This window comes from Puma concolor, chromosome E1 (genome assembly GCF_028749965.1).
Source record: "Puma concolor isolate L17-30 chromosome E1, mPumCon1.1.hap2, whole genome shotgun sequence".
Lineage (NCBI taxonomy): Eukaryota > Metazoa > Chordata > Mammalia > Carnivora > Felidae > Puma > Puma concolor.
The window spans coordinates 37,431,354-37,455,409 of NC_141680.1; the positions used below are offsets into that span (position 1 = coordinate 37,431,354).

At 40.2% G+C, this 24,056-nt stretch overlaps 1 protein-coding gene across 4 annotated transcripts in view; it reads left to right on the plus strand.

The window, feature by feature from the left end:
• Positions 1-24,056, plus strand: part of SPOP (speckle type BTB/POZ protein) — a 66,900-nt gene that overhangs the window by 25,718 nt on the left and 17,126 nt on the right. For 3 of the 4 annotated variants that reach the window (XM_086687039.1, XM_086687040.1, XM_086687037.1), the window contains exons 2-5: positions 20,572-20,716; positions 21,390-21,511; positions 23,434-23,585; positions 23,718-23,845. In XM_086687039.1, the coding sequence (XP_086543165.1) occupies positions 20,639-20,716; positions 21,390-21,511; positions 23,434-23,585; positions 23,718-23,845 (480 nt within the window). In that variant the 5' untranslated portion in view covers positions 20,572-20,638. Of the gene's footprint in view, positions 1-20,571; positions 20,717-21,011; positions 21,098-21,389; positions 21,512-23,433; positions 23,586-23,717; positions 23,846-24,056 lie in introns of those variants that run through there. The other variant, XM_086687038.1, reaches the window with a different exon arrangement.

Below are 24,056 nucleotides of genomic sequence, written 5' to 3' on the forward strand. Positions count from 1 at the left end.
CTCTGTTGTGAATCTTGAGGCTGTGGTTTCCGCTAGGTTGTCGTACCTAACTGTGTGGACTCATTGAGTGGCCTTAGAATTCTTAACCCGAGTGTCTTGTGAAACAGACGACCCCAGATATATTTCAGTGCTATAAAGACAAAATGTAAAAGGAAGTTTGGTTTCGCTGTCTTATTTGGTAGTTCAAACCGTATTCCTGGCCTTCGTTCCAAAATGAAAGGCAGCAAAATATGGTTCGTATTTTTGACTTTTAAGTTTTCTCCCCTTTAGTTGACCTTTGGACGATGGCGTGGGGGATTTTGTTTGGTTTACCTTGGGGTATCTTTTCCTTGAGAAGTGAAAAGTAAAAATATGCCAGAGGCTTGCTAGCAGTTGAGAGCAACTGTTGGGCAGCAAGAGAATGGAAGGGGGGAAAAAGGTTGGGGAAGGAAAAAAGCAAATGAAGAGGGAGGAAAAAATGTAATTGAAAGAGGAGAAAAAGCTTCAAGTCTCAAGTTTTCTCTTAAAGAATCTGTCTTTGAGTTCAGGCACTAAAATTGGAGGTGATTAAAGAAGAGGGGTTTGGATTAGTCCCTTGAGGGGAAGGAATAAAATTAAGGAAGGATGGAGGAGGAGAAGTGTTCAGGAGGTTGGAAGGTAGGATGGTGGGGAGGAAAGAGAAGGTCCTTGGTGGACACCCGATTCCTTTTATATAAGGCTTTAGTCTCTGAAGATAGTCTGGATTACTATATCAGTTGTATTTAAAATGTGCTTTCTTGGGGCACCTGCGTGGCTTGGTTAAGTGTCTGACTTTCGCTCAGGTCATGATCTTGAGGTTCGTGACTTCGAGCCCCACGTCGGGCTCTGCACTGACAGCTTGGAGCCTGCTTGGGATTCTCTCTCTCTTTCCTATCTGTCTGCCCCTTCCCCACTTGTGCGCACACACGCACTGTCCCTCTCTCTCAAAGTAAATACTTAATTTTTTTTTTTTAATGTGCTTTTGGGGCGCCTGGGTGGCTCAGTCAGTAAAGCGTCTGACTTCGGCACAGGTTGTGATCTCGCGGTTTGGGAGTTCCAGTCCCACATTGGGCTCTGTGCTGACAGCTCAGAGCTGGAGCCTGCTTCAGATTCTGTCTCCCCCTCTCTCTGCCCCTCCCATGCTCATGCTCTGTTTGTCTCTGTCTCTCAGTAGTAAATAAATGTTAATTTTTTTTTTTTTAATGTGCTTTCTTGCTGTCAGGAAGTCAGCTTCCTATATCCTCTGCTTAAATAGGCCCAGTGCTATGTAATTCCCATCAACTGGGAAAAGTACTTTACCAACAAGAGCTCGATTTTTCAATATTAAGATCGGAACTGAATTCATTGGCTCTTTGGGCTGGATTCAGACTACATTATTATTGTCTACTTAAAATATTTCTCCAGTGTCGATTTTTAAAAATCTTTTCTAATTTACTTTTCCTTCTGAATTCATTGTTTCTGAAATGTCTTTTAAAAAGGCAAACAAAAAGTATAGATTATGACAAACATCTCCAGCTGAAGTCCTCTTTATTTATTTTCTCTGTTCTTTTGCCCACCCTCACTCCCCAGAGACAACCTATTACCACAAATTTAGTGTGCATCCTTGCAGTGCGGTGTGTGTGTGAGAGAGAATATATAAATTCTGTTGTAGTGTTTTCGCTTCTTATTGTTTTTCAAGGCCTATGCGTTTGATACATATAAATCTAGGTCCCTCATTTTAGCCATTCAATTTTTATTTCACTGTGACTATTTCAGTTTTTCTAAACCTTTTGATGGATCTTTACCTTGTTTCCATTTATTTGCCATCACAGACAAAACTCCAATGGCCTCCTGTGTATCCTTCATGGTTTCCTTATCCTCCTCCTCCTCCTCCTCGTTATTGTGGCTGCTTTGGTGGTTTGATTCTTTTTTTCCCCTAAGTATCTTATTTGAATTCTCCCCCTTGGCGAATACCACTTTGGTATTCACAGTCATTTGGGGGAGAAGGAGCGATGAGGAAAACTTTTCATAACTTGGAATGCCAGCTTCTTTTATTAGAGTTGGAGGCTCTGAAAATTTCTTTTCCTATAGATTCTTTTTGGAATCTGATAAATTTGGCAACTTTTGCATTTCATTATTTTGTATTTTTATTGTCTCATATCCAGTGGCTGTTTTCCATAAACGTCAGTAACTCCTCACTTTTTCCTTTTCTCTCTTCCTCTTTAACTACTTTTTTACGGAGTGCTTCCTCCCTACTAAGGGTAGGACTGTTTAATGATCTCCAATCCAGTTCAGGCAATTCTTGTGTTAGTTTCTAAGTTCAGCATGATCCAGACATAGCTGATATTTATAGAAGAGTTTCTTGGAGCATTCTCAGCCAAATTAAACATTAAAAAATAATAAGCCTTCACCTTGTATTAGAGTTATTACCGATAAATTTTGTTGAGGGACCATATGTTTCAATGATCAGTGGTTTTCATTTGTAATGTTTTTTGGTCTGGAGTCTTTAATCCACTATACTTTATTCATTATTGCGAAGTTGAGTACATTTTTAATTTTTATGTTCCATGTCTTTCCCCCTTTAAACGTGGATGCTATTCAGAGCTTCGAGCACTTGGAATGCTGAAGTGTTACAAACGAAAACTGTTACTCTTCTCTAATAATACACTCTGCCTCCCGCAAGTGTTTGAGTAGGACTTCCTTGCTTGACAACTAATTTGGGCCGCCACCTCCTATATGAATAGATAGTCATGATATTTTCACCTCACGAGTATGTGAACTATCTTTAAGAATTTGAGAAGAATTTATATGCGAAGGATTTTTTAAAACTTTTTATTTATTTTTGGGGCAGGGAGGGGGGTGCAGAGGATCCGAAACAGGCTCTGCACTGACCCCAGAAAGCCCGACGTGGGGCTCGCACTCACGAACTGTGAGATCCTGACCTGAACCGAAGTCAGATGCTTAATCAACTGGGCCACCCAGGTGCCCGCAAAGTATTTATTTTAAACGATTGATAAGACCTTAATGTGGAAGCCTCAGTAATAAGTATAACTATAGAATATCAGATGCCTGTGTATCTTCTCTCAGGTTTGTTCATGTCTTACAATATGGTTCAGGTCCCAAGTACTGTGTTCAGAAAATAACCTTTGGATCTAGATTTACTCCAGCTTTAACTTGGGTGAAGTATTCCATCAAAAGTATAAGCTCCCGTCTGAGTGCTCAGACGTATCTGTCATGTCACCCAATGGGCGGTTTTGCTTAGAGAATTATTTCCCGTATGCCACTGTAATCACTAAGTTTGAATGGAGTTCTTTCCCCGCTCTTTATCACATCAGTCCCACAATTTATGCTGGGCAGAAGTGTTCTTACTTAAAATCTTTCTTTAGAGTAAAATTATGTTCTTACACGATGCACTAACACTATGGAGTTTTGTTTTCCCCTTCGCTTTGAAAACTCGGCCATAAAATATTTTGGTATCTAAACCAAAAGTAATTTTTTTTTTTTTTCTCCAACTGTAGTCACCTTCTTGGGATATTTCATCTGGATAATAACAGAAGTCTTCTGTTTCTGTGGGGGTAAAAATACAAAGAACTTTCTTCTTGAAATTGTATCTTGTTTACATAATTCTTTTTCGAAACACCTTACTTTCAGGGTGCCCGGATGGCTCAGTTGGTTAAGCATCTGACTCTTGGTTTCGGCTCCCGTCATGATCTCACAGTGTCATGAGTTCGAGTCCCACATCCGGCTCCTGTGCTGGCAGTGCGGACCCTGCTTGGGATTCTCTCTCTCCCTCTCTCTCTCTGCTCCTCCCCCACTTGCACTGTCTCTGTCTCTCTCACAATGAATACACTTAGAAGGAATAAAACATACTCGTTCAAAAAAACCCAAACGACGTACCAAGCATAACTAAAGGCAGCAATCGGTCTTCAAGCTATGCTCCGTCTTGTCAAGGAGTTCCCATGCGGGTATGCCAATGTACAATTGCACCGGCAGTATGAGAGGGTTCTTGTCTCTCCGTGGTCTCCCAGCACTGCTGTCATTAAAACAGGTACTACACATTTGTTAGGGAAAACGACAGCTTAGTTTGTATCAACTGTCTATAAGTTTTATCTGTGAGTCAGTAAACCTGAAACTTATTAGTAAAATGAACTTTGTTATTGAATTTGGCATGAGGGGGGGCACATTCTTCTTTTAGTGTATCTAGTTACGGTCTAACCTTTCAAGAATAGAAATCCAAAAGAAAAAGAGATTAATTCAGCCATTTATTAAATAAGTGTTTATTTCTGGCCTGCCTCGTGCCAGACACAGTCTGGGTGGAAACAAGACAAGAGGCTCCCTTCATACATTCCAGATATAGTAGGGTAGATGACTTTCTGTGCTAAAGAACAAAATGAAGTAATGAAGGAGGAATAGGATTGTGGGCTTGGGGGAGGGGATGACATCTTTAAGAGTGTCCAGGAAGGCCTCATGGAGGTGGTGACTGTTACAGAAGAACATCTAGGGGAAGAGTTACCCAGGTAGAGAAAAAGGCAACTACAGAGTCCTGCGGCAGGAACAGGCCTGTTCTGCCTCAGGAACAAGAGCAAAGAAGGGCAGTTTGGCTGGAACATAGTGAGCTCAGGAGAACATAACGGGAGGTGAGGCCAGAGAGGTAATGAGGTCCAGATTGTGCAGGCTCTTTTCAGCCATTACAAGGATTTTTGGCTTTTACCCAGAGTGAGATGGGAAATCATTGCCGGTTCCATGAATACCAAACAAATACTTGTATCTTGGCTTTGCTTTCAAAAGCTTTGGGTTATTTCTTGTAATAATTTGGGTTTTAACTAATGGCTGCTGCTGAGTAGCCATACATAGATTTAAACATTTGTGTAAGTACTGCAAATTTCCCTGAAATACAAATCTTAGGTATTGCATTTAAATTCAAAAAAAGAAATCATAATAGAAAAGATTGTCTGTAGGTGTTCATTCCTAGGTGGCTCTGTGTTTTTACTGAGTTCTCATTATGAATTGTCTTGAGAAAAAAAATCAAGGGACACCTGCCTGGGTGGCCCAGTAGGTTAAGCGTCCACCTTCCTCTCAGGTCATGATCTCACGGTTCTTGAGTTCAAGCCCCGCATCGGGCTCAGTGCTGGTAGCTCAGAGCCTGGAGCCTGCTTCGGATTCTGTGTCTCCCTCTTTCTCTGCCCCCCCCCCCCAAAAAAATAAACATTTAAAAAATTTTTTAAAGAAAAAAAAATCAAGGGTATATTCTGTGGAAAACATTGTAGTCACCCTTAGATGTAGGAAGATATATACATGTATATGTATGTGTATATATACATATGTAGCTACTCTATTAATTTTAATATATGTGTTGAGCATTTTTATTATGAAATATAAAACTTAGAAAATACATAAGATGTAACTATATAGTTTATTTTTAAAGTGAGAGTGCGAGCAAGGGAGGGGCAGAGGGAGGGGAGAAAGACTCTTAAGCAGGCTCCACGCTCAGTGTGGAACCCAATGTGGGGCTTGATCTCATGACCATGGGGTCATGAGCTGAGCCGAAATCAAGAGTTGGACACTTAACTGAATGAGCCACCCAGGTGCCCCTTTAACTGTATAAAGATGAATTCTTGGGGTGCCTGGGTGGCTCAGTTGGTTGAGCGTCCGACTTCGGCTTAGGTCATGATCTCACAGCTTGTGAATTCAAGCCCCACGTCGGGCTCTGTGCTGACAGTGCGGAGCCTGGAGCCTGCTCCGGATTCTGTGTCTCCCTCTCTGTCCCTAACCCACTTGCATTCTGTCTCTGTCTCTCTCAAAAATAAATAAACATTAAGGTGAATTCTCAAAAGCAGGTACAGTACCTATATAACCACCAACTAGACCTTGAAATATATCCTTGCCGGCACCCAGAAGAAGCTTGCTGTATCGTGTGTTCCTTCTAGATCATAACCCATACTCTTGTGCAGAGTCTGGCATTTGTGATGATCATTTTCTTTATGATTTTACCACCTAGGATTCCTTGCAGACCATTATGGTTTGGTTTTGTCTGGTTTTGAACTTCATATAAAAGGACTAATACAGGGGCGCCTGGGTGGCGCAGTCGGTTAAGCATCCGACTTCAGCCAGGTCACGATTTCACGGTCCGTGAGTTCGAGCCCCGCGTCAGGCTCTGGGCTGATGGCTCGGAGCCTGGAGCCTGTTTCCGATTCTGTGTCTCCCTCTCTCTCTGCCCCTCCCCTGTTCATGCTCTGTCTCTGTCTGTCCCATAAATAAATAAAAACGTTGAAAAAAAAAAAAAAAAGGACTAATACAATATGTGTTCTTTTGTGTCTTCTTCCAGAATCTAACAATACTTTTGTAACTTTCATCCATGCTGTTATGTAGAGCCCTAGTTTAATTTCATTGCCATATAGCATTCTGTTATACGAATATACTGTTACTTGTGTGTCCATTCTACTGTTGACGTTTTTTGGCTCTTGAGAGCATGTTTGCCTGTTATGCTGCTGTGAACATTCTTGTTTATGTGTGCTGATGGATGTGCAGGAATTTCTCTGGGCTATATTTGGGAGTGGAATTGCTCGATCTTTAGTTTTTTAGATGATAAACTGTTTTTCAAGACTGCTTGTATTAAATTGTCCTCCCACCAACAGGGTGAGAGGTGTCCCTGTTCTTCCCAGTCCTCACCAGCATTGTCAGACTCCTTAAATTTTGCCAATCCATTGGGCCCGAAAATGTTCACTGTAGCAAATTAACTGGGAAGCCAAAGCCTGAAACTTAAAACAATATTTTTAATGTTTTTACTTATTTTTGAAAGAGAGAGACAGAGACCAAGTGTGAGTGGGGGAGGGGCAGAGAGAGAGAGGGAGACCCAGAATCTGAAGCAGGTTCCAGGCTCCTAACTGTCAGCACAGAGCCTGATGCGAGGCTCGAACTCCTGAACCACGGGATCATGACCTGAGCCAAAGTTGGACACTTAACCAGCTGAGCCACCCAGGTGCCCCAAAGCCTGAAACTTTGAGAGAGAGAGAGAGAGAGACTAAAGGTATTGGTTTCTGTTTTAAGAGTCACCGATATTTCTTAGAGTTCGTTACCATCTTCTGCCGAGGAGTACTTATGAAGTCTTAGGTGTTTGTCTGTGTACCCTTAGGGGGTCAGGAACCCTGTCTTTTTTTTTTTTTTACCGTTGTGTGTGAAAGAGTGCCTTTCACAGTTGGTGTTGAGTAAATATTTATCAAACGCATTCATCCTGACTTGCTTACTCTTAAATCTTCTGTTCAAAACTGGCCTGTTCTAGTGTCAGTAGTGGAGGACCGTTTTTTGGTGAGGGCTCCTTCCATTATTGATAGTAACCAGACTGGTTTAGGAAAATAAGAGAAGCTTATTTGTACCAGGGTTCCAGTTAAAGTTAGCGTTTACGTTTTCAAGCAAAGTTTCTGTTTTTAAGGAATCACCCGCAGTGTAGGCAGTATTCGTGTCCCACAAAAGGGGGAAGGTAGTGCTAGAATTTTCTGCTTATGTTAGGCCCCTAGAAGCCTGGCAACTACTCTTATCCCTGTTTCTGTTTTCAGTTACTTTGTAGGCTGTGATAGATTATTCGTGTGGTGGTGGTTAGCCAAGATGTCTCCCCAGTCTTCAGCAGGAACCTTGTGGCCACTACTTGTTGAAACCATAGGATACGTGGCTTTGTTTAAGTGTATCTTGCTTTAGTGTAATTGACCCACAGAGCACTTTTTATAAAGGGTATTTTCCATGATCACAAAATAAGTCTTTCAGCAGTTTGTGAGTACTGACAAAAGTGGCAGTGACCCCCCTCCACCCTCCCTTGTACACGCTGACACGGAGCAAGCCGCTTATCTCATTTTTGCTGCACTCATAGGCCAGTGGATGAGAAGAATTCGTTTGGATTTTTCGGACTTTTGTATCTAAGTATAATCTTTTTGAGAGATGACTTAAAGATAGAATAGCCAGAACTAGGATAAAGTAGAAGAATGGTAATTTTAACTAGTAAATCCTAGCAAATGTATCACCTGCTTTTATAAGATTTTCCCTTTCAGAACAGCCAAAGTAAGTAAAGACTTGTAGGAGATTCAGAATCTGGTTAAGTCTGATTCATCATCTCTATTTCCAACAGAGATTTCCTGTTAGACAAGACAAATTACACTTTCTACTGACTTAACTTTGTTGAGTTTTTGCATAGTTTTATTTTAAACATCATGAGGCAAAAAGCAGAATGAAATGCACAGAAATATTTACCAAGACTTTAGAAAATGCACGTGTTGAGTGCAATCTACTGTTTCATTTCAGTGCAAATGGTATGTAGAATTGGAAGTTGTATAAGGTAAACATGTAAGGTTTTTTGTGGGTTTTTTTGTTTTTTCTTTTTTTAATAAGGAGCATTACAGTGTTTAAAAAAAAAAACATTTTTCACAGGTGGCTTCAAAAGAAGTTTTATTCTAAATATTCTTTCCTGGAGTAAACCATGGCTATTTGTTCAGATCTCTGGTGACTGTAGCATATAATACAAGGCTTTACACTAATGGTGGAAAGGAGAAAAGATGTTTGGATTTAAATTTGTAATCAGTGGTTGATAACACATGGTACGGAGACCTTAGAGTGAGATTATCTTTCTCCCTAGAAAAGATCTTCAGGGAGATTAAAATTACAGTTTATAAAAGGAAATACCTTAAAGCAAGTCTTGGGTTTCATTTTACTCTGTTAAAGGCGTTTGATTCTGAGCAGATTGCCTTTGTGTGTGAATGCAGAGCTCCTCTCTCTATGGGTAACTTAAAAAATGCTTCTGTCATTCTGGCTAGCATCTTAAAATTTTTACTTTTTTGTATGAGATTCATGCCTCAAATGTTTATGCATGTTTTTACAGAGTTTTATTGGGTAAAATGGGTATTACTACATTTTAGTCTTTTAAAATCTGACACACATTGTTGGGAGCCAGGAAATTCTGTTAAGACAGACATTCTGTCTAACTTTCCCCTGCTTTGTCTGCCTGTGTGGTTTTACTTTTTCCTTGTGTCATGAATTTTGGAATGAACATTTATTTAAAGCTGAGAACTTCCTGCCTGTCCTTTGTTCCGCTTAGTTTAGTTAGAACCTTAATGTTAACATAGGGATTGGCTTATTTTTAATAATTTTAGAAGAAGAGAGAATTTATGTTCTGCAGATGGTTTGTAGGTAAGGAACATGGACGTGGATCCATGTGAACAGTCATCAGATTTAAGACCACAGTTAAAGGAGATTAAAGCAAGAATATACTTCAGTCTCTCTTCTTCTTCCTCTTCTTCTTCCTCTTCCTCTTCCTCTTCTTCTCCTCCTCCTCCTCCTCCTCCTCCTCCTCCTCCTCCTCCTTCTTCTTCTTCCAGAAATAATTTTCCTTTTATTTCAGAGGAAAGGAAATAAAGTCAGCCACTTCCCAACCCCAACCCCTTAGCTCGGTCTCTCTTTCATAGTCGAAGGGAGGTCCAAGTGCCTCTCATAAGGAACAGTATCTCCAGAGAATACTGAATTCTGTACTTTTGGACAGTAGTAGTTAATGCTGTGCTGAAGAGAATTGGTTGCCCTTGTAGTATACCAAATCCCCTGGGGGTGGATAGGCCTTTTCAGCTTCTAAGTTAATGAACGTATTCCAAATAGTATACCCTACGACCCCTTTGGACGTTCTTTGGTATGTATTCCGTGAACTCTTTCTGTGGCCAAATTATGTTAGCAAGAAATATTTTTAAATGGCTTGACTAAAGTATAGGTGGCCAAAGAGAACTGCATGTTGAATTTGGCTTCTAGAATAGCCAGAGGACTCTGTGGGGTTACACAACCTCTGCCTGTTTGTTTCATGAAACGAGTCTTCTGTTTTTGAATTCCTTGCAGATTGGACACACTTAAATTGTATTAGGGCCAAGCCTTTCATCTGTTTACTATTGAATTTTATAAGGTTCTTCATAGTTTGTAGTTGAGGGGAGAGGGTGAAAAACTAGAACCTCCCAAATCTCGAAACAGCTTTGGGAATATAATTATATAATAAACATATCTTCTTAGCCATAAGGTTTTTTCCCTCTTCCTCCTCCTCCTCCTCCTTCTTTTTTTAAATTCTGTTCTGGCTCTTGTTTTAGAATGAATTTTCTCAACCTAGAGAAGAAATCTTTGATAACACGTGGGATGTGTTAAAATCTTCATCTTTCCTAAATTTGCTCTTTGTGGCCCTAGAGGTTTTTGCCCAAACCATCGGTGGAATCATCACATTAATATCATTTGCGAAAAGAGAGAAACTGCTGATTATTTGGTTCTGTCTATATAACTTCATTTCTAAAGGTGTTTTCCTTTAGAACTGAGACCCACTTTGAAGTGAAATAGTCCTTTTATAATCAGGTTTGTTTGCTGATTTGGATTCGTATCATTCCATTCTCCGAAATGATGGATTTTGAAAGTGATGTGTGGAGAAGTTTCATCTGATGAACCCTATCTGCCTGTTTCTTTTTTTAATTTTTTTTTTTTAACGTTTATTTATTGAGAGACAGAGAGAGAGACAGAGCCATGAGCATGGGAGGGGCAGAGAGAGAGGGAGACACAGAATCGGAAGCAGGCTTCAGGCTCTGAGCTGTCAGCACAGAGCCCGACGTGGGGCTCGAACCCACAAACCGCAAGCTCATGACCTGAGCTGAAGTTGGACGCTCAACTGACTGAGCCACCCAGGCAGCCCACCTTTTTTTTTTTTTTTTTAAAGCAGTTGGAGGAACTGGTGGTGATTGTCCCCCACCCCCCCACCCCCAGCAAGGGTTCAGTAATTAACAATAGCAGCACATCACCTGACAGTATTAGCCCAGACCTTGAGAAACATGCTTGTGGCAGCCGTGATTTGTTGTGCTGGATCCCTATCCAAGTGGAGGCAAGATGTTGCTATGTAGATGCAGTTAGCTCAGTAGTCATTTTTACCTAAATTAAAAACAAAAAAACAAAAATGCAGGAAGTCTTTAAGGTCTGAAAGGATGCGGTCCTACAAGGCTGTGAGTGGCATCTGCCCCTTTCCAGGACAGACCTTTGTGTTTGGAACAGAGCGTGCGTTGCATTCGCCCTGATATAGTTTGGGGATCGTGAACTATGCTAACATGTCTATATCAACAACTCTTACACAAATGATAGTTTTTAGGAAGAGGGATTAATTCCTTGGCCCTTAAGTTAAATCGGCAATAAATTTTTTTTTGCTCTTTTTCTGCCAAGTGGAAGAGTTTCATCCAAAGTGAGAATAATTCCATATTTTATTTATTTTTTATTTTTTTTCAACGTTTATTTATTTTTGGGACAGAGAGAGACAGAGCATGAACGGGGGAGGGGCAGAGAGAGAGGGAGACACAGAATCGGAAACAGGCTCCAGGCTCTGAGCCATCAGCCCAGAGCCTGACGCGGGGCTCGAACCCACGGACCGCGAGATCGTGACCTGGCTGAAGTCGGACGCTTAACCGACTGCGCCACCCAGGCGCCCCAATAATTCCATATTTTAACCTTTGAGCTGGCTGCTAAGGTCTCCTTGGGGACAAGGACACTTTGCAGTTATTTATAACCTGTAGAGAAGGGCTATAAGGCTGTAAACAGCCCCCACACACCGAGATTTGGAAATCAGTAGGAGCTGTCTGTTGGTTATCCCACTGCTTTCCGCGACCTGAGATTCTTTCATGTACCTTCTTGTTCGTTTATCTTCATCGTGGCTTTGTCTGGATGAACCTTACTAGCCAGGCTACTTCTGCAAACCTCGATCTTGTAACACTTAGATGGATGAGAGGGCAAAATAGCCTTTTTATGTTACGACAGTGTATCTAACTCTTAAAATCATTTCAGCGTCTCTGCTTGCCTAAGATATCTGTAAACTGGGGAATCTTAACGGTACTGACCTGCATACATGCTAGTATACTTGTTTCTGAGTTTTTCTTAAATACACAGTTGCAAGAATAATTCAACTCTTAATTTAATAAATATTTGGCTATGGAAGAAGATACGTTGTACAAATTAGTCTGGCACAGAAAAAACTTAGTTATGTGTCTAGACATGTTTCAGAGATAGCTCTGTCTCTCTATATTTATAGATGTACATGTTTATATGTGTATATATTTAATGTTCAATATCTTTTCTCTACATGCCCGTTTTAAGGGAATCAAACCTCATGTCAGATATGCAAATTTAAGATCAAACTTAAGTAAATGTTAAGGATCTGATTCAGTTTTATCAATATATTGAGATTTTATTACATAACAATTTAACCTGAAAGAACGTTCTCTTCAAGGTCTAGCCTGAGTTCCTGGCGGCTGCTATAATGGTATTTTCTGTAACCAGGATTGACTTGTTCTGGAGAATGTGCTTACGTTACTATTGTTTTGTGGATCTAGGAACTCCCCATTTAGCTGTACAGGCTTATGTTTTCTCCCAAGTTTTCTTGGACTTTTTCTTTTCTTTTTTTTTTTTTAATCAGAGGAGGGTATAGTTTTGAGACATATTGAATGAGTTCTTTAAAATTGGAGTGAGATGAATCAATACTCTTCTTTTTGAGAAGGTTTTATTGTTTTAAAAGTGTTCCTGGATTCCTGTAGTTCCTATTCACTCAACAACTCCCAAACTTTAGCCTTGTAACTAGAGCTCATTAAGGAAAAATAGGATCCCAAAAGACAGCCGTCTAGTTATCAACAACAATTTCATTGAACAAATATTTACTCAGTGCCTATTATGATACCATTTTCGGCACAGAGGGATGCTGTTCTCTGATTGAGCTAAACTTGCGGTGGGGAAGACAATAGACTAGTGAAGAACTTAAAACAAGATCATTTCAGGTAGTGATAATGATGAAAATAAAGTAGGGTAATGTAACGAGCAGGCGAGAAGTGAGGGCTTCTTCGCATCGGGTGGTCAGGGAAGGCCTCTCTGAAGATATTACTTGATAGGACACTTAGATGACAAGGAGTCAGCTATGAAAAGATGTGGGGGAAGAAGGTTTTCCAGGCTGAGGAAAGAGGCTGATACGCTCACTAAGTAGAATTAAAGGCCTGAGTGACTAAAGCACCGTGACTGTGAAGGGTAAGTGTTAGATGAGGTCAGGGACATACACTGAGATCTTGGCAATCATGACAGAATGTAGATTTTATTTGGATAGCAATGGAAGCCACTGAAGAATTCCTATCTTACCTCTCATAAGGGTCTGATTTATAAGCCATCTCATAACCTAGAAAAATTAACTGGAAAGACTGCTAATTTCTTTAAAAATTTTTAAGTTTTAGGGGTGCCTGGTTGACTCAGTCAGTTTAAGGGTCCGACTCTTGACTTCAGCTCAGGTCATGATCTTACCAGTCATGAGATTGAGGCCCAACATCAGGCCCCACGCTGACGGTGCAGAGCCTGCTTGGGATTCTTTCTCTCTCCCTCTCTCTCTACCCTTCCCCAAGTTGTGGGGTCTCTCTCTCTCTGTCTCTCTCCTCTCTTCTCTCTCTCTCTCTTTTTAAATTTTATTTGAAAAGGTAACATATTCACATGGTTTAAAATTCAAAAAGTACAGAAAGGGAAATATGATGGAAATTCTCCTTCCCATTCAAGTATCCCTGTTTCCTTCCTTGGAAGTAACCAGTGTCCCTAGGGTCTTGTATAGTTTTACAGAGAAATTATGTGTATGTTAAAATAAATAGGTATTTTTGCCTCTTTAAATAGAAAGAACCTCCCCATTTTTTAAACAGATGTTTATTAACTATATTGTCTATTTGTATCATAATTCATTAATCAAGCCCTTGTTGATGGACTTTTGGAATATTTCCATTCTGTGATTACAAATAATGCCACAGTGAAAAAACCTATTATATTAATCATGTTAAATATATCAGTAGTAGGGTACATTTCTAGAAGCAAAATTGCTGGATCAAAGGGTATGTATATTTCTTATCCATTCTGATATACGTTCCTTTTCATAGAAAGTATAGCAATTTATACTCTAATCAGAAATGTTCTCCTTAGCCTGAGCAAGTGTTATCAAACATTTTGATCTTTGCCAATTCACTGGGTGAATCAGTATGTGATTTAATTTGCATTTATCCTATTATGAATGAGAGTTGAACATGTTTTCATATATTTCAGAACCATTGGTATTTACATTTCTATAAACCATTGGTTGTTCTTCACCCATTTCTCCATTAGACTGTTGACTTTTTCCTCTTGATCTTTAGATTCATTCAATACTAAATCCTTTGGTTAAAGAATTTGAAAAGAAACAAAGATAGTGTTTGTATGTCTGTTATATCTCAATAAAGACAAAAGCAGTCATCTTTTGCCTTGTACGTTTTATAAAGCATGAACCTGATAAGGGATATAAGAGAAACCCCGGTCTTTCCTTTGTTTACTGAGGCCTCTCTTGATTGTCCTTAGTTTCATTTTAAGAAGCATCTCTAAATTTAATAAAAGGTACATTTAGTATTTTGTTAGACTAGATTGAATTGCAGTAAGTTTACATATGACAGATTTTCAAAAGTCATTCAAACCTTGCAACAGAGGAAGTCAGTATGACCTGTAATAATCTGTCCTTAGAATAATGAGAAAAAAAGTTGTTACCTCACAGGCTGTATATTATCGAGGACTCTGTAACAAGAAATATAAACATTACCTTGAGATCACATCAGTTTCTCAGAAAAATGAATATATCCAAGTCTTCCCGTAGTTTTGTGGATTTTTTTTTTTTTTTTTCTGGTAGTGTGTGTGTGTGATCGTTTTTTTGTTTTGTTTTTTTGGGGTTTTTTTTGGTCTACAATCTTTTTGGCATCTTCTGTTTTGGAGAAGGCAGCGTCTCTCAGGTTTAAAATAGTTATGACATTGGGATTTTTTCTTACTTGGAAACTGTACAAGGCTTTAAATCAAAAGAAAAAAAAAGTGATAGGCTTTTAAAAAGTCCCTAACAAACCATTCTTTTAAGGAGCGATGTTCCCAGCCATCTAACACGTGCATGTTTGTGTGTTATGTTGAACCACATGAAATTGCCGACGTTTTGACAATTTTTGGCTTATAAAACAGTTTCATGGTTCAGTCTATTATGCCACAATCTTACTCCTATAATTTTAAGACTGATGGATATATGGCTAACTTACAGATACCATGTATGTGATATGCCTGTGTTGGTTGCTGATTTTCTTTAATTCGCTGGATGACTGGATTAGATTGAAGATGGAGGAATGCTTACGTGGAATAAAAGAAAGATAAAAAAACCGCAGAAGCTGTCTCTTTTTCTTTCTTTTTTTAGAAAGAGAGAGCATGAGCTGGGGAGAAGGGCAGAGGGGGGAGAGAGAATCTTAAGCAGGCTCCACGCTTAGCACAGAGCCTGATGTGAGGCTCAGTCCCATGACCCTGGGATCATGGCCTGAGCTGAAATCAAGAATCAGATGCTCAACCAACTGAGCCACCCAGGCGCCCCAGAAGCTCTCTTTGCAACACTTTTCAGAGAGTGTTCTAGCCTTGCTCTGCATATACTACAGGTTAAACTATTGGGACATTTCCCTTTATTGTACTGGGAATTCATCTTCTGTCCTCAAAGAATCCTGATTATGTACGAGTTTAGTTCAGATTACTGATAACCTGTTTTCAAAATGAGGGAAATTATATCCAGTCTCTCTCCCCCTTGTAGAGCGAAGATATACTTGATAATGGATGAGAACCTTACTTTTACCGGGACTGATACTTGAGAGTGCCAGGCTAGGAGTTTTTGGCTTTGTGTGTAAATCATCCAAAAGAACAAATTAATGATTCTCATTACATTGCAAATCTAATATACTCAGCACTGTTCAAAGGGCTCTTTTAGAGATATGTGAGAGAAACAAGCAGAAAAGTTAATGAACTTGAATGCAACTGGATAAATGTTTCAGTCATCAAAGTATTTTTGCTGAATGTCTTGTTTTAGGCAGGCTGTGCTAGGTGATAAGGGGACACAAAAAAGAGTTGCAGGTTCCTTTTAAAGAGCTTCAAGTCTACTGACAGCAACAGAAGTGTTTGTAAGTGTAAAAGAAGACAGAGAAGAAGTGCACTATGTACGTTCGATTGAAAGCTTTGTGCATCATGACAGCATTAATACATTTTCTTTTTTACTTCTGTTTAATGTTCTAGTGAGAAATCATACTATATTGATTGACTTGAATCTCTTGTCAAAAATGATTAACTTTATGGTCTCCTAATACTTGCTAAGATGCAGTCTGTTGGTGATTGCTGTTGGTTGCTAACTTGGTACTACCTTCATTGGAATTTGAGCAGTATTACAGTTGACAGATTTTCAAAACTTTATTTATTTTGAAAGAGAGAGGGAGAGAATCCCAAGCAGGATCTGTGCTGTCAGTGCAGAGCCTGATGTGGGGCTCAATCCCATAAACCATGAGATCATGACCTGAGCAGAAATCCAGAGTCAAGACACTTAACCGACTGAGCCACCCAGATGCCCCAGTATTTTAAAGTATATTTTTTGGTGTGACTCAGAAGTGTCACCTCATGGTTCAGGACTTAATAGAAAGAACAGGAAAATAGATGGTATATAGTAGATATGTTAAGCCTCAGAGTTGTCAGCATACTGGGAAGTTTGCAAAGCTTTGGAAAAGAAATTTTTCACTAGAGAACTTGGATGGTCTTGTCCTAACTTGTTTGAAGCCAGGGACGCTATATTTTGGTGCTAGTTGTCTCCTACAAAGGTTCTCAACCCATGACCCTCAAATAGATCTCCTCTTTTCTCAAATTGTTTTTCTGCTGGGCATCTGCAGCAGTTGGCATGAAGTGCTAGAGAGTTCATGTAACACCAGGCTACTTTGCTGATGAACACTTTGCCCTCAGTGCCTGCTAGGAGTGAAATTAATTAGACTGGTGCTGTCCTAGTCAATTTCCCTCTCAGCAGGTTGTGTGGTTAGAGCTCCTCAGAGTCTAAGGCTGATCTTACTAGCTGCTGGGTTGGACATTTCTTTAAAATTGGAATAAAGGTGATATTATTTAAAAAAAAAAAAAAAAAAAAAAAAGCTTGGCTACAAAATAAATGAGAAGCAAAAAAGATAGAAAAAAAATGGCCAAGACCAAAGTAGTACTTTTTTTTTTTTTCTGGTTGTAATAATGGACCATGGTTCAGTAACAACTAAGCTATTAAAATAAACTGGTTTTTAAACTTGTCTTTTTTCTTAGGCTTAGAGAATTCTTAAATGAATTGTTAGATAAATTTGAAGTATTTTTTAAAACTTCAAAATAAACTTGTTAATATTTCATGATTCCCTCAGTGTAGAGATGCACCACACATCTCTAGAGCCAAATTTTATGCTCTTAACATGCAGAATTCACGTCTTTGTTGCCAGTCTGCCCAAAAGATAGTTTTAAGTGGGAATTTTTAAATTTCATTCTGGCTCCTACTGGCAATAATGATAATTGGGATTTGTAAAATTGCCTAAGGTGCACTTACTCATTACGAGAACTAGACCAACAGTTCTTGAGAATATGTTTTCCATCCAATGGAAGCCCACTTTGATCATAGGTGATCAAGTGTAGCATCTGGATTCTTGAGTGTATCATGGAATCATGAATTGCACAAATCGGGGAGGCCAAAATACCACTGCATTGCTTAGTTTGCTAGCTTATGTGAAATAGCGTGTCATGTGTATAAAACTGGTAACTCCATCTGTGATTACATGGGATGCTTTAGTTGTGAATTGCTGTAGGATAGTGTTTAAAACCGGTGGGGACTCTGGTAATACCAATGGTATTACTCAGGATGCAGCTGTATCTTTTTTTTTTTTTTTTAATGTTTATTTATTTTTGAGAGAGAGACAGAGACAGAGCATCAATGGGGGAGAGGCAGAGAGAGAGAGAGAGAGAGGGACACACAGATTTCAGAGCAGGCTCCAGGCTCTGAGCTGTCAGCCCAGAGCCCAACGATGCAGGGCTCAAACTCAAGAACTGCGAGATCATGACCTGAGCTGAAGTCAGTTGCTTAACTGACTGAGCCACCCAGGCACCCCACAATTGTATCTTATTAATCCATGCATATTACTTAAGTGGCCAGTGAATGTGTATGAGCTGAGTGATTTCTTTGTTCATTTATCCCTCTTTCTACAAAGGATTTGAGACAGTTTCCAGAAGTGGTTAACTTCTATATAAAAGAGTAAACAGTTGAGGCAATTATGGCAAAGCGAATTACAGTGTTAAGAAAATAATAAAGCTATTACAGGATGAGCATATGATCTGATCCTATAGTGTCAAGAGATGGCTTACACATTTGTCTCAGAGCTTCCTAGTAGCCAAGCAAAGAGGGCAACATTGTGCATAGCTGAAAATAAGCCAGGTGTCCAGGGAAGAAATGTCTGCCTTCGATATTATAAACCAGTGTTTGATATAATGGAGTACATCCTTATAGTATTCTTACAATACAATATATTTTAAAAAATGAAGCAGAACAGTAGGAAGAATGGTATAGACTCAAGTGGCTGTCATCCCAAACATCAGATATATGTATTGTCATATTTGCCTCAGATCATCCTCATTTGAGAAGAAACCAGAGAGAGCAACTTGAGCTGCCTTCTGTCCTTGTCCCGGCCTCATTCTTCTCTCCTGCTTTCCCATCGCGAATCTGATGGATAGCTTGTCACTGTTTTTTCCTTTTTGGTTTTTTAACCTCTACTGAATGTATATATCTGTAAATAATATATAAATCTTAAATTTGCATAAATAAGGTACTGCACATGCCATTCCAAAACTTGCTTTTTTTTTTTCATTAGCGTTGTGTTTGATCTCATCTCCGTGGTGCTGCAGATCTAGTTCATTAATTTTAAATCCTGAAATATGGTTTTCCATTATATGGAAATAACCCAATTTAGTTTTCTATTTCCCTCCTAATGGATTTTTAGTTTGTTCTAGTTTTTCACTGTTACAAGCAGTGCCACACTGAACAGCCTTCTCTGTGTCGTCTTCTGCCCACGGGCAGAGTTTCTCTAGGGCAGTGGTTCTTAAAATGTGGTTCCAGGACCAGCATATCAGGATCACTTGGGAACTTGTTAGAAATGCAAATTCTTGGGCCTAGTTCAAACCTCTGACTCAGAAATTCTGGGGATGGGGCCCAGCAGGTGATTCTGCTGCACACTAAAGTTTGAGAACCCCTCCACTAGCTCATATACAGTTAATGTAGAATTACGAAGTCTTAGGTTGCATGTATATTCAATGTATTGCAAACAGCAAATTCCTATCTAAAATATACATACTAATTTACAGCCTCACTGGCAGTGTATGAGAGTCCCCATATCCCCATATGTGATATGGTTGATTTTTTTTTCTTGCTGGTCTGAAAGATGTAAAACTATTTAAGAGCTATTTTATTTCCTTTTTTGTGAACAATATTTTTATATAGGGTCGTTGGCTTTTGTCTTATGGATTTTGTCGAAAATGTATATATCAATTTGTAAATTATCCTTTTGTCACACACTACAAGCTCTTTTTTTTCAGTTTGTTTTTTGGCTTTGTTTATTGTACTTAAAAAACAGGAGCTCCTGGGTGGCTCAGTTGGTTGAGTGTCCAACTTCAGCTCAGGTCATGATCTTGCGCTCCGTGAGTTCGAACCCCACGTCGGGCCCTGTGCTGAAAGCTCAGAGCCTGGAGTCTGCTTCCAGTTCTGTGTCTCCCTCTCTCTGCCTCTTACCCACTCATGCTCGCTGTCTCTCTCTCAAAAATGAATAACCAAATTCACCCATGGTCGAATGGTTTTGTGCTTTGAAAAACCTTGCAAAGGGAGAACTTTGATTTAGATTTTATTTGCTCTGGGGACACCCTGTGATGTATACACCCTGAGATGTATAGCAGTTACTTGAAAATGGTCTGAGGCTTAGGAGACGGGTCAAAGTTAGATTTGGGCATCATTTGCATAAAGGCAGAAATTTGACATTGGGGATGGATAAAATGAAAGAGAATGTAGATTGAGAAAATGTTTGAGAATGAAGCCATGGGAATAGCACTGGAGAAAGAGAATCTAATAAGAAAGATTGAGGAATGATCAGAAAACAGCAAGGAGAAGAATTTGGAAAATTGGGTACTGACGGAGTATGTATGTGAGCTCTCTACTGCTGCAGAGAAAGGAACACATCCAAGAAAGTAAATGTTGCCCTTTGAGAGAGCAGCTAGCAATGAGGTGAAGAACGGAAGACTACCCTTAATAAGTTTGCACTGAACTGTAGAAGATGCGGTAGTAGTTAGAGTGGTAACAAGGTCATTGTCTTTTAGGAATGCGGTATTTTTGCCCTCTGGGGAAGGAGCCAGTGGCAAAGTTGTATGTGGTGGTCACTGTGCTGGCTGCTCTTTGGCTGCCTTTTCATGAATGTATTTTCTGTGCCCTTTGAGTAAATTCATTTGTAAGATAATATTAGGGATTGGGCAGAAGATTAAAATAGAGTGACGGAATCGTGACTAGTAGGCTGCTTGAGATTAGGTGATCTTCTCTGAGGTTAGCATTGAATGCCAAGGAGCCATTTGAATGATAAGGTAGAGCATTCCAGGCAGGAGACAAAGTTTCCAGTCTGCAAGGTCAAACGGAAATAGGAGAGTATGCCATTAATCTAATAAAATCCTCATGCTTCTTGGGTCAACCAGGGTGAAGAGAGTAACAGAAATCTTTGTCCCCTGACTTTGGAGATCTCGTTTAACCTTCAAACTGGCGATGTCAAGGGTTCCAAGTCCTCCACCTCCGGCAGAAATGTCGAGTGGCCCCGTAGCTGAAAGCTGGTGCTACACACAGGTAGGTTCATGTTTTCACTCTGTAAATCTTGTACCTTGGGAGGATTTTGGTGCATGAAAAGAATAAGGTTTCTTTTCTTCACTGGGTTTCCTGCTTTCTCTAGGACATAACTGTCAAATAGCAGATAGAAAAAGTACTTGTCAGCTTTCCATTCCTTGGTTTTCCTCATGAATCTCCATGTCCTAGGCCAGTGTTTTTCACTGGAGCTTGAAAGAGGGGTGGGGGGGAATCTTTGAAACTAGATCCACTTCTATCCACCTTGATGGAAATGTGTTCCTCTTTGGGCAACTCACAGGAAACCAGGTTTGAGATTTGCAACCCCAGGCAGTGGCATCAACATCTCAATTGTCAAACGCTGCTCTGAGCAAAGGCTCATTTTAGGTACGGCTTTATTATCTGCTTTCCCACCCCTGTCCATGTTTTTCTCACTTTCCACCCAGTGTTTCTCAGAAGTGGAGAAATGTCATGAAAGCAGTTGGTCACTGTGAGATTTCTTAAGATGTGGGTGAGGGACAGAAAAAGCTGAGCCTCCATGCTGGCCAGACAGGGCTATCTTCCTATCATGCAGAGGGAATCATGCAGAGGGAGGGAGGGGAAATGATTATTTGATCTTCAGCCTGTGTTTTAGGTTGCCTCCTTCCTATTTAATTGCTTCTTGGTTTTCTGTCAACAGATCAAGGTAGTGAAATTCTCCTACATGTGGACCATCAATAACTTTAGCTTTTGCCGGGAGGAAATGGGTGAAGTCATTAAAAGTTCAACCTTTTCATCAGGAGCCAATGATAAACTGAAATGGTGAGGAAGAACATATCTAGCTATAAAAATTTTTCTAAAAGTTGCCCATTTTCTTGGTTTTACAACACAGCCTAGCTAGGATATAAGATCCTTGAAGGTGGAGACTTTGTTTTGTTCCTAACGTGTTCCCCGGCGCCTAGAACAGTGCCTGGCCCATGATAGGTGTTCACTGTACATTTGTTGAATTAGTTCAATGACTATGTCAGGGACCAGCAAACTCAAATGGCTGTAGGGTAATATAAATGAGTAAGGAGGGCCAGTGTTGTAAATGATAACTCATACACGATACGGTATGAGCGTTGACCCCTTGGCAGATGAGTGAGCGTCCTTCTGAAAGGGGTGGTGGCCGCTCAGCTCCAGCTGTCTGTAGCTATGTGGGAGTAAGGGCCGACCGTTGACATATTTTCTGATTCGAGAAAAGCAAGAAATTCAGATGTTAGCCCAAAAAAAATCTCAAGTTTTAAATTGCCTGCTTTTAACAATAAAGGAGATGTATTTGCTTAGGCAATCAGAATGCCCGGGGTGTAGGATGGTTTGGAAGGTAGTTGGACCCAGCAGCCCAGCAGTGAGTTTAAGGACCCCATCTCTCTCTGCTGTCCACGCTATTGAACATCTGAAGTCTGGCTTCACCCTTGTGGCTGAAGGATGAGTGGCAGTGGCCACAGGTGTAACACCTGCCATTCGACAAAAGTCTTTGAACTTTCTTTGAATTAACTGTGTGGCCAAGAATACGTCAGACATCCACTGACTGGTTTAGGTTTGTGTTCCCTCAATTAATCTTTGTGGCAAGAGGAATATGATCGGAGCGTGGAGGTCAGCCCCATCCAAATCACGTGTCCCCTTGAGGCAGCTAAGGATACAACCATATGCTCGCTGCAAAGACCGGAACACGTGTGCGAGCCACCAGTTTTGATCTCTGATAACCCAGCGAAGAGTTAAACAACTCTCCGTCCATGCATTGTTTGTTGGCTGTGTACATTAAGCAGTGTATTACTAGGTGATACTGAGAGAATGCTTTATTCTTAGGCGTTGTGTTTAAATTTGCATCTTGAGCACAACATACAGTGATGTATACGGCATATGCACACCCTAGAGAGGCACTGCATTGGGCCACCTGTTTGAGAGAGGTGCCATAACACTGGCATGGCCTAAGGATACATCTGGCCTATGGATTGTATGTGGTAGGAGCAGTGTGAACCACATGCAGATCAACTAATGACATTTACAACTTAACTCAGTCGAACCTATTAAATTCTGTCTGAAATTTGTTTTGATTCAGTGCAACAGATTGTCATCTCTGACTCTCTTTGGAAGCCTAGCTTGGAACTCTATCCTGTGGAATGGGAGTTTGCTTTTGTCTGTGCTTCCTCCATACTGCCTTCTTTATTTCAGTCTTAGAATATTATTGCCAGATTGATAAAATGTCCGTAAAAGATTATGTGCTGTTCACACATTTCTTTGCAATACTTTTTCTCTCCAAAGGTGATATTAAAGGGCTCAACAACGTTGTGTTTTTCATGGCTTCACTATAGTCCTGACCAAAGAAGGGGCAGCCTTTCCTGAGACTGAGGATTAGAACAGAGTGGAAGTAGGCTCAATTTTCAAATGTTTTCAGGGGAGAAAAGAGTGATTTGGGAGATTATGAGGAAAGAGGCAGAGATGTAAGGGATGTGGTGTCAGATTCTAGAATGCCCTTCTATTTTTATTGTTTACTCCTTAGAAGGTGACTCAGGTTGCTCCCAAATAGTGGTTCCCAAAGTAGTCTTCTGCTGAATCAGAATCTCCCACTATGGGGCCTGGATTGGTTCTCTTAACATCTTCTTCTCTCAAGAAATAGATGTTTTGTATCTCCTGTCACATCACAAAACCTACAAACATGGATGCTTTTGACCTATATTTTTTTCCCTGTCTGTTTTGGGCAGGTGTTTGCGAGTAAACCCAAAAGGGCTAGATGAAGAAAGCAAAGATTACCTGTCACTTTACCTGTTACTGGTCAGCTGTCCAAAGAGTGAAGTTCGGGCAAAATTCAAATTCTCCATCCTGAATGCCAAGGGAGAAGAAACCAAAGCTATGGGTAAATGTTCTGCTCTTCATGCAACTCTTTATTTTCACATCAAGCAACTTCATACACAGACAAGTTGTAGATTTGATCTGTGTTCTGAGTAACCCTAAATATGACTTTTTTTTTTTTTTTTTCCTACTCCAGAGAGTCAACGGGCATATAGGTTTGTGCAAGGCAAAGACTGGGGATTCAAAAAATTCATCCGTAGAGATTTTCTCTTGGATGAGGCCAACGGGCTTCTCCCTGATGACAAGCTTACCCTTTTCTGTGAGGTGAGTCCTTTTACCCCACGGTGAGACAAGCAATCCCCAGACCTGCTGGGAATCGGTAGGCTTCATTATGTTGTTTCAGGGATGGAGAGTGAGAAAAATCCCCAAGTGGTGTGGCGCAACCCAAGCGTTACTTCTGTGATTGAAACTGTCGTGATTTCGGGCTTGTTGGGCACCTCAGCTTTCTGCTCGTTGCCATTCTTAAAAACAAAGA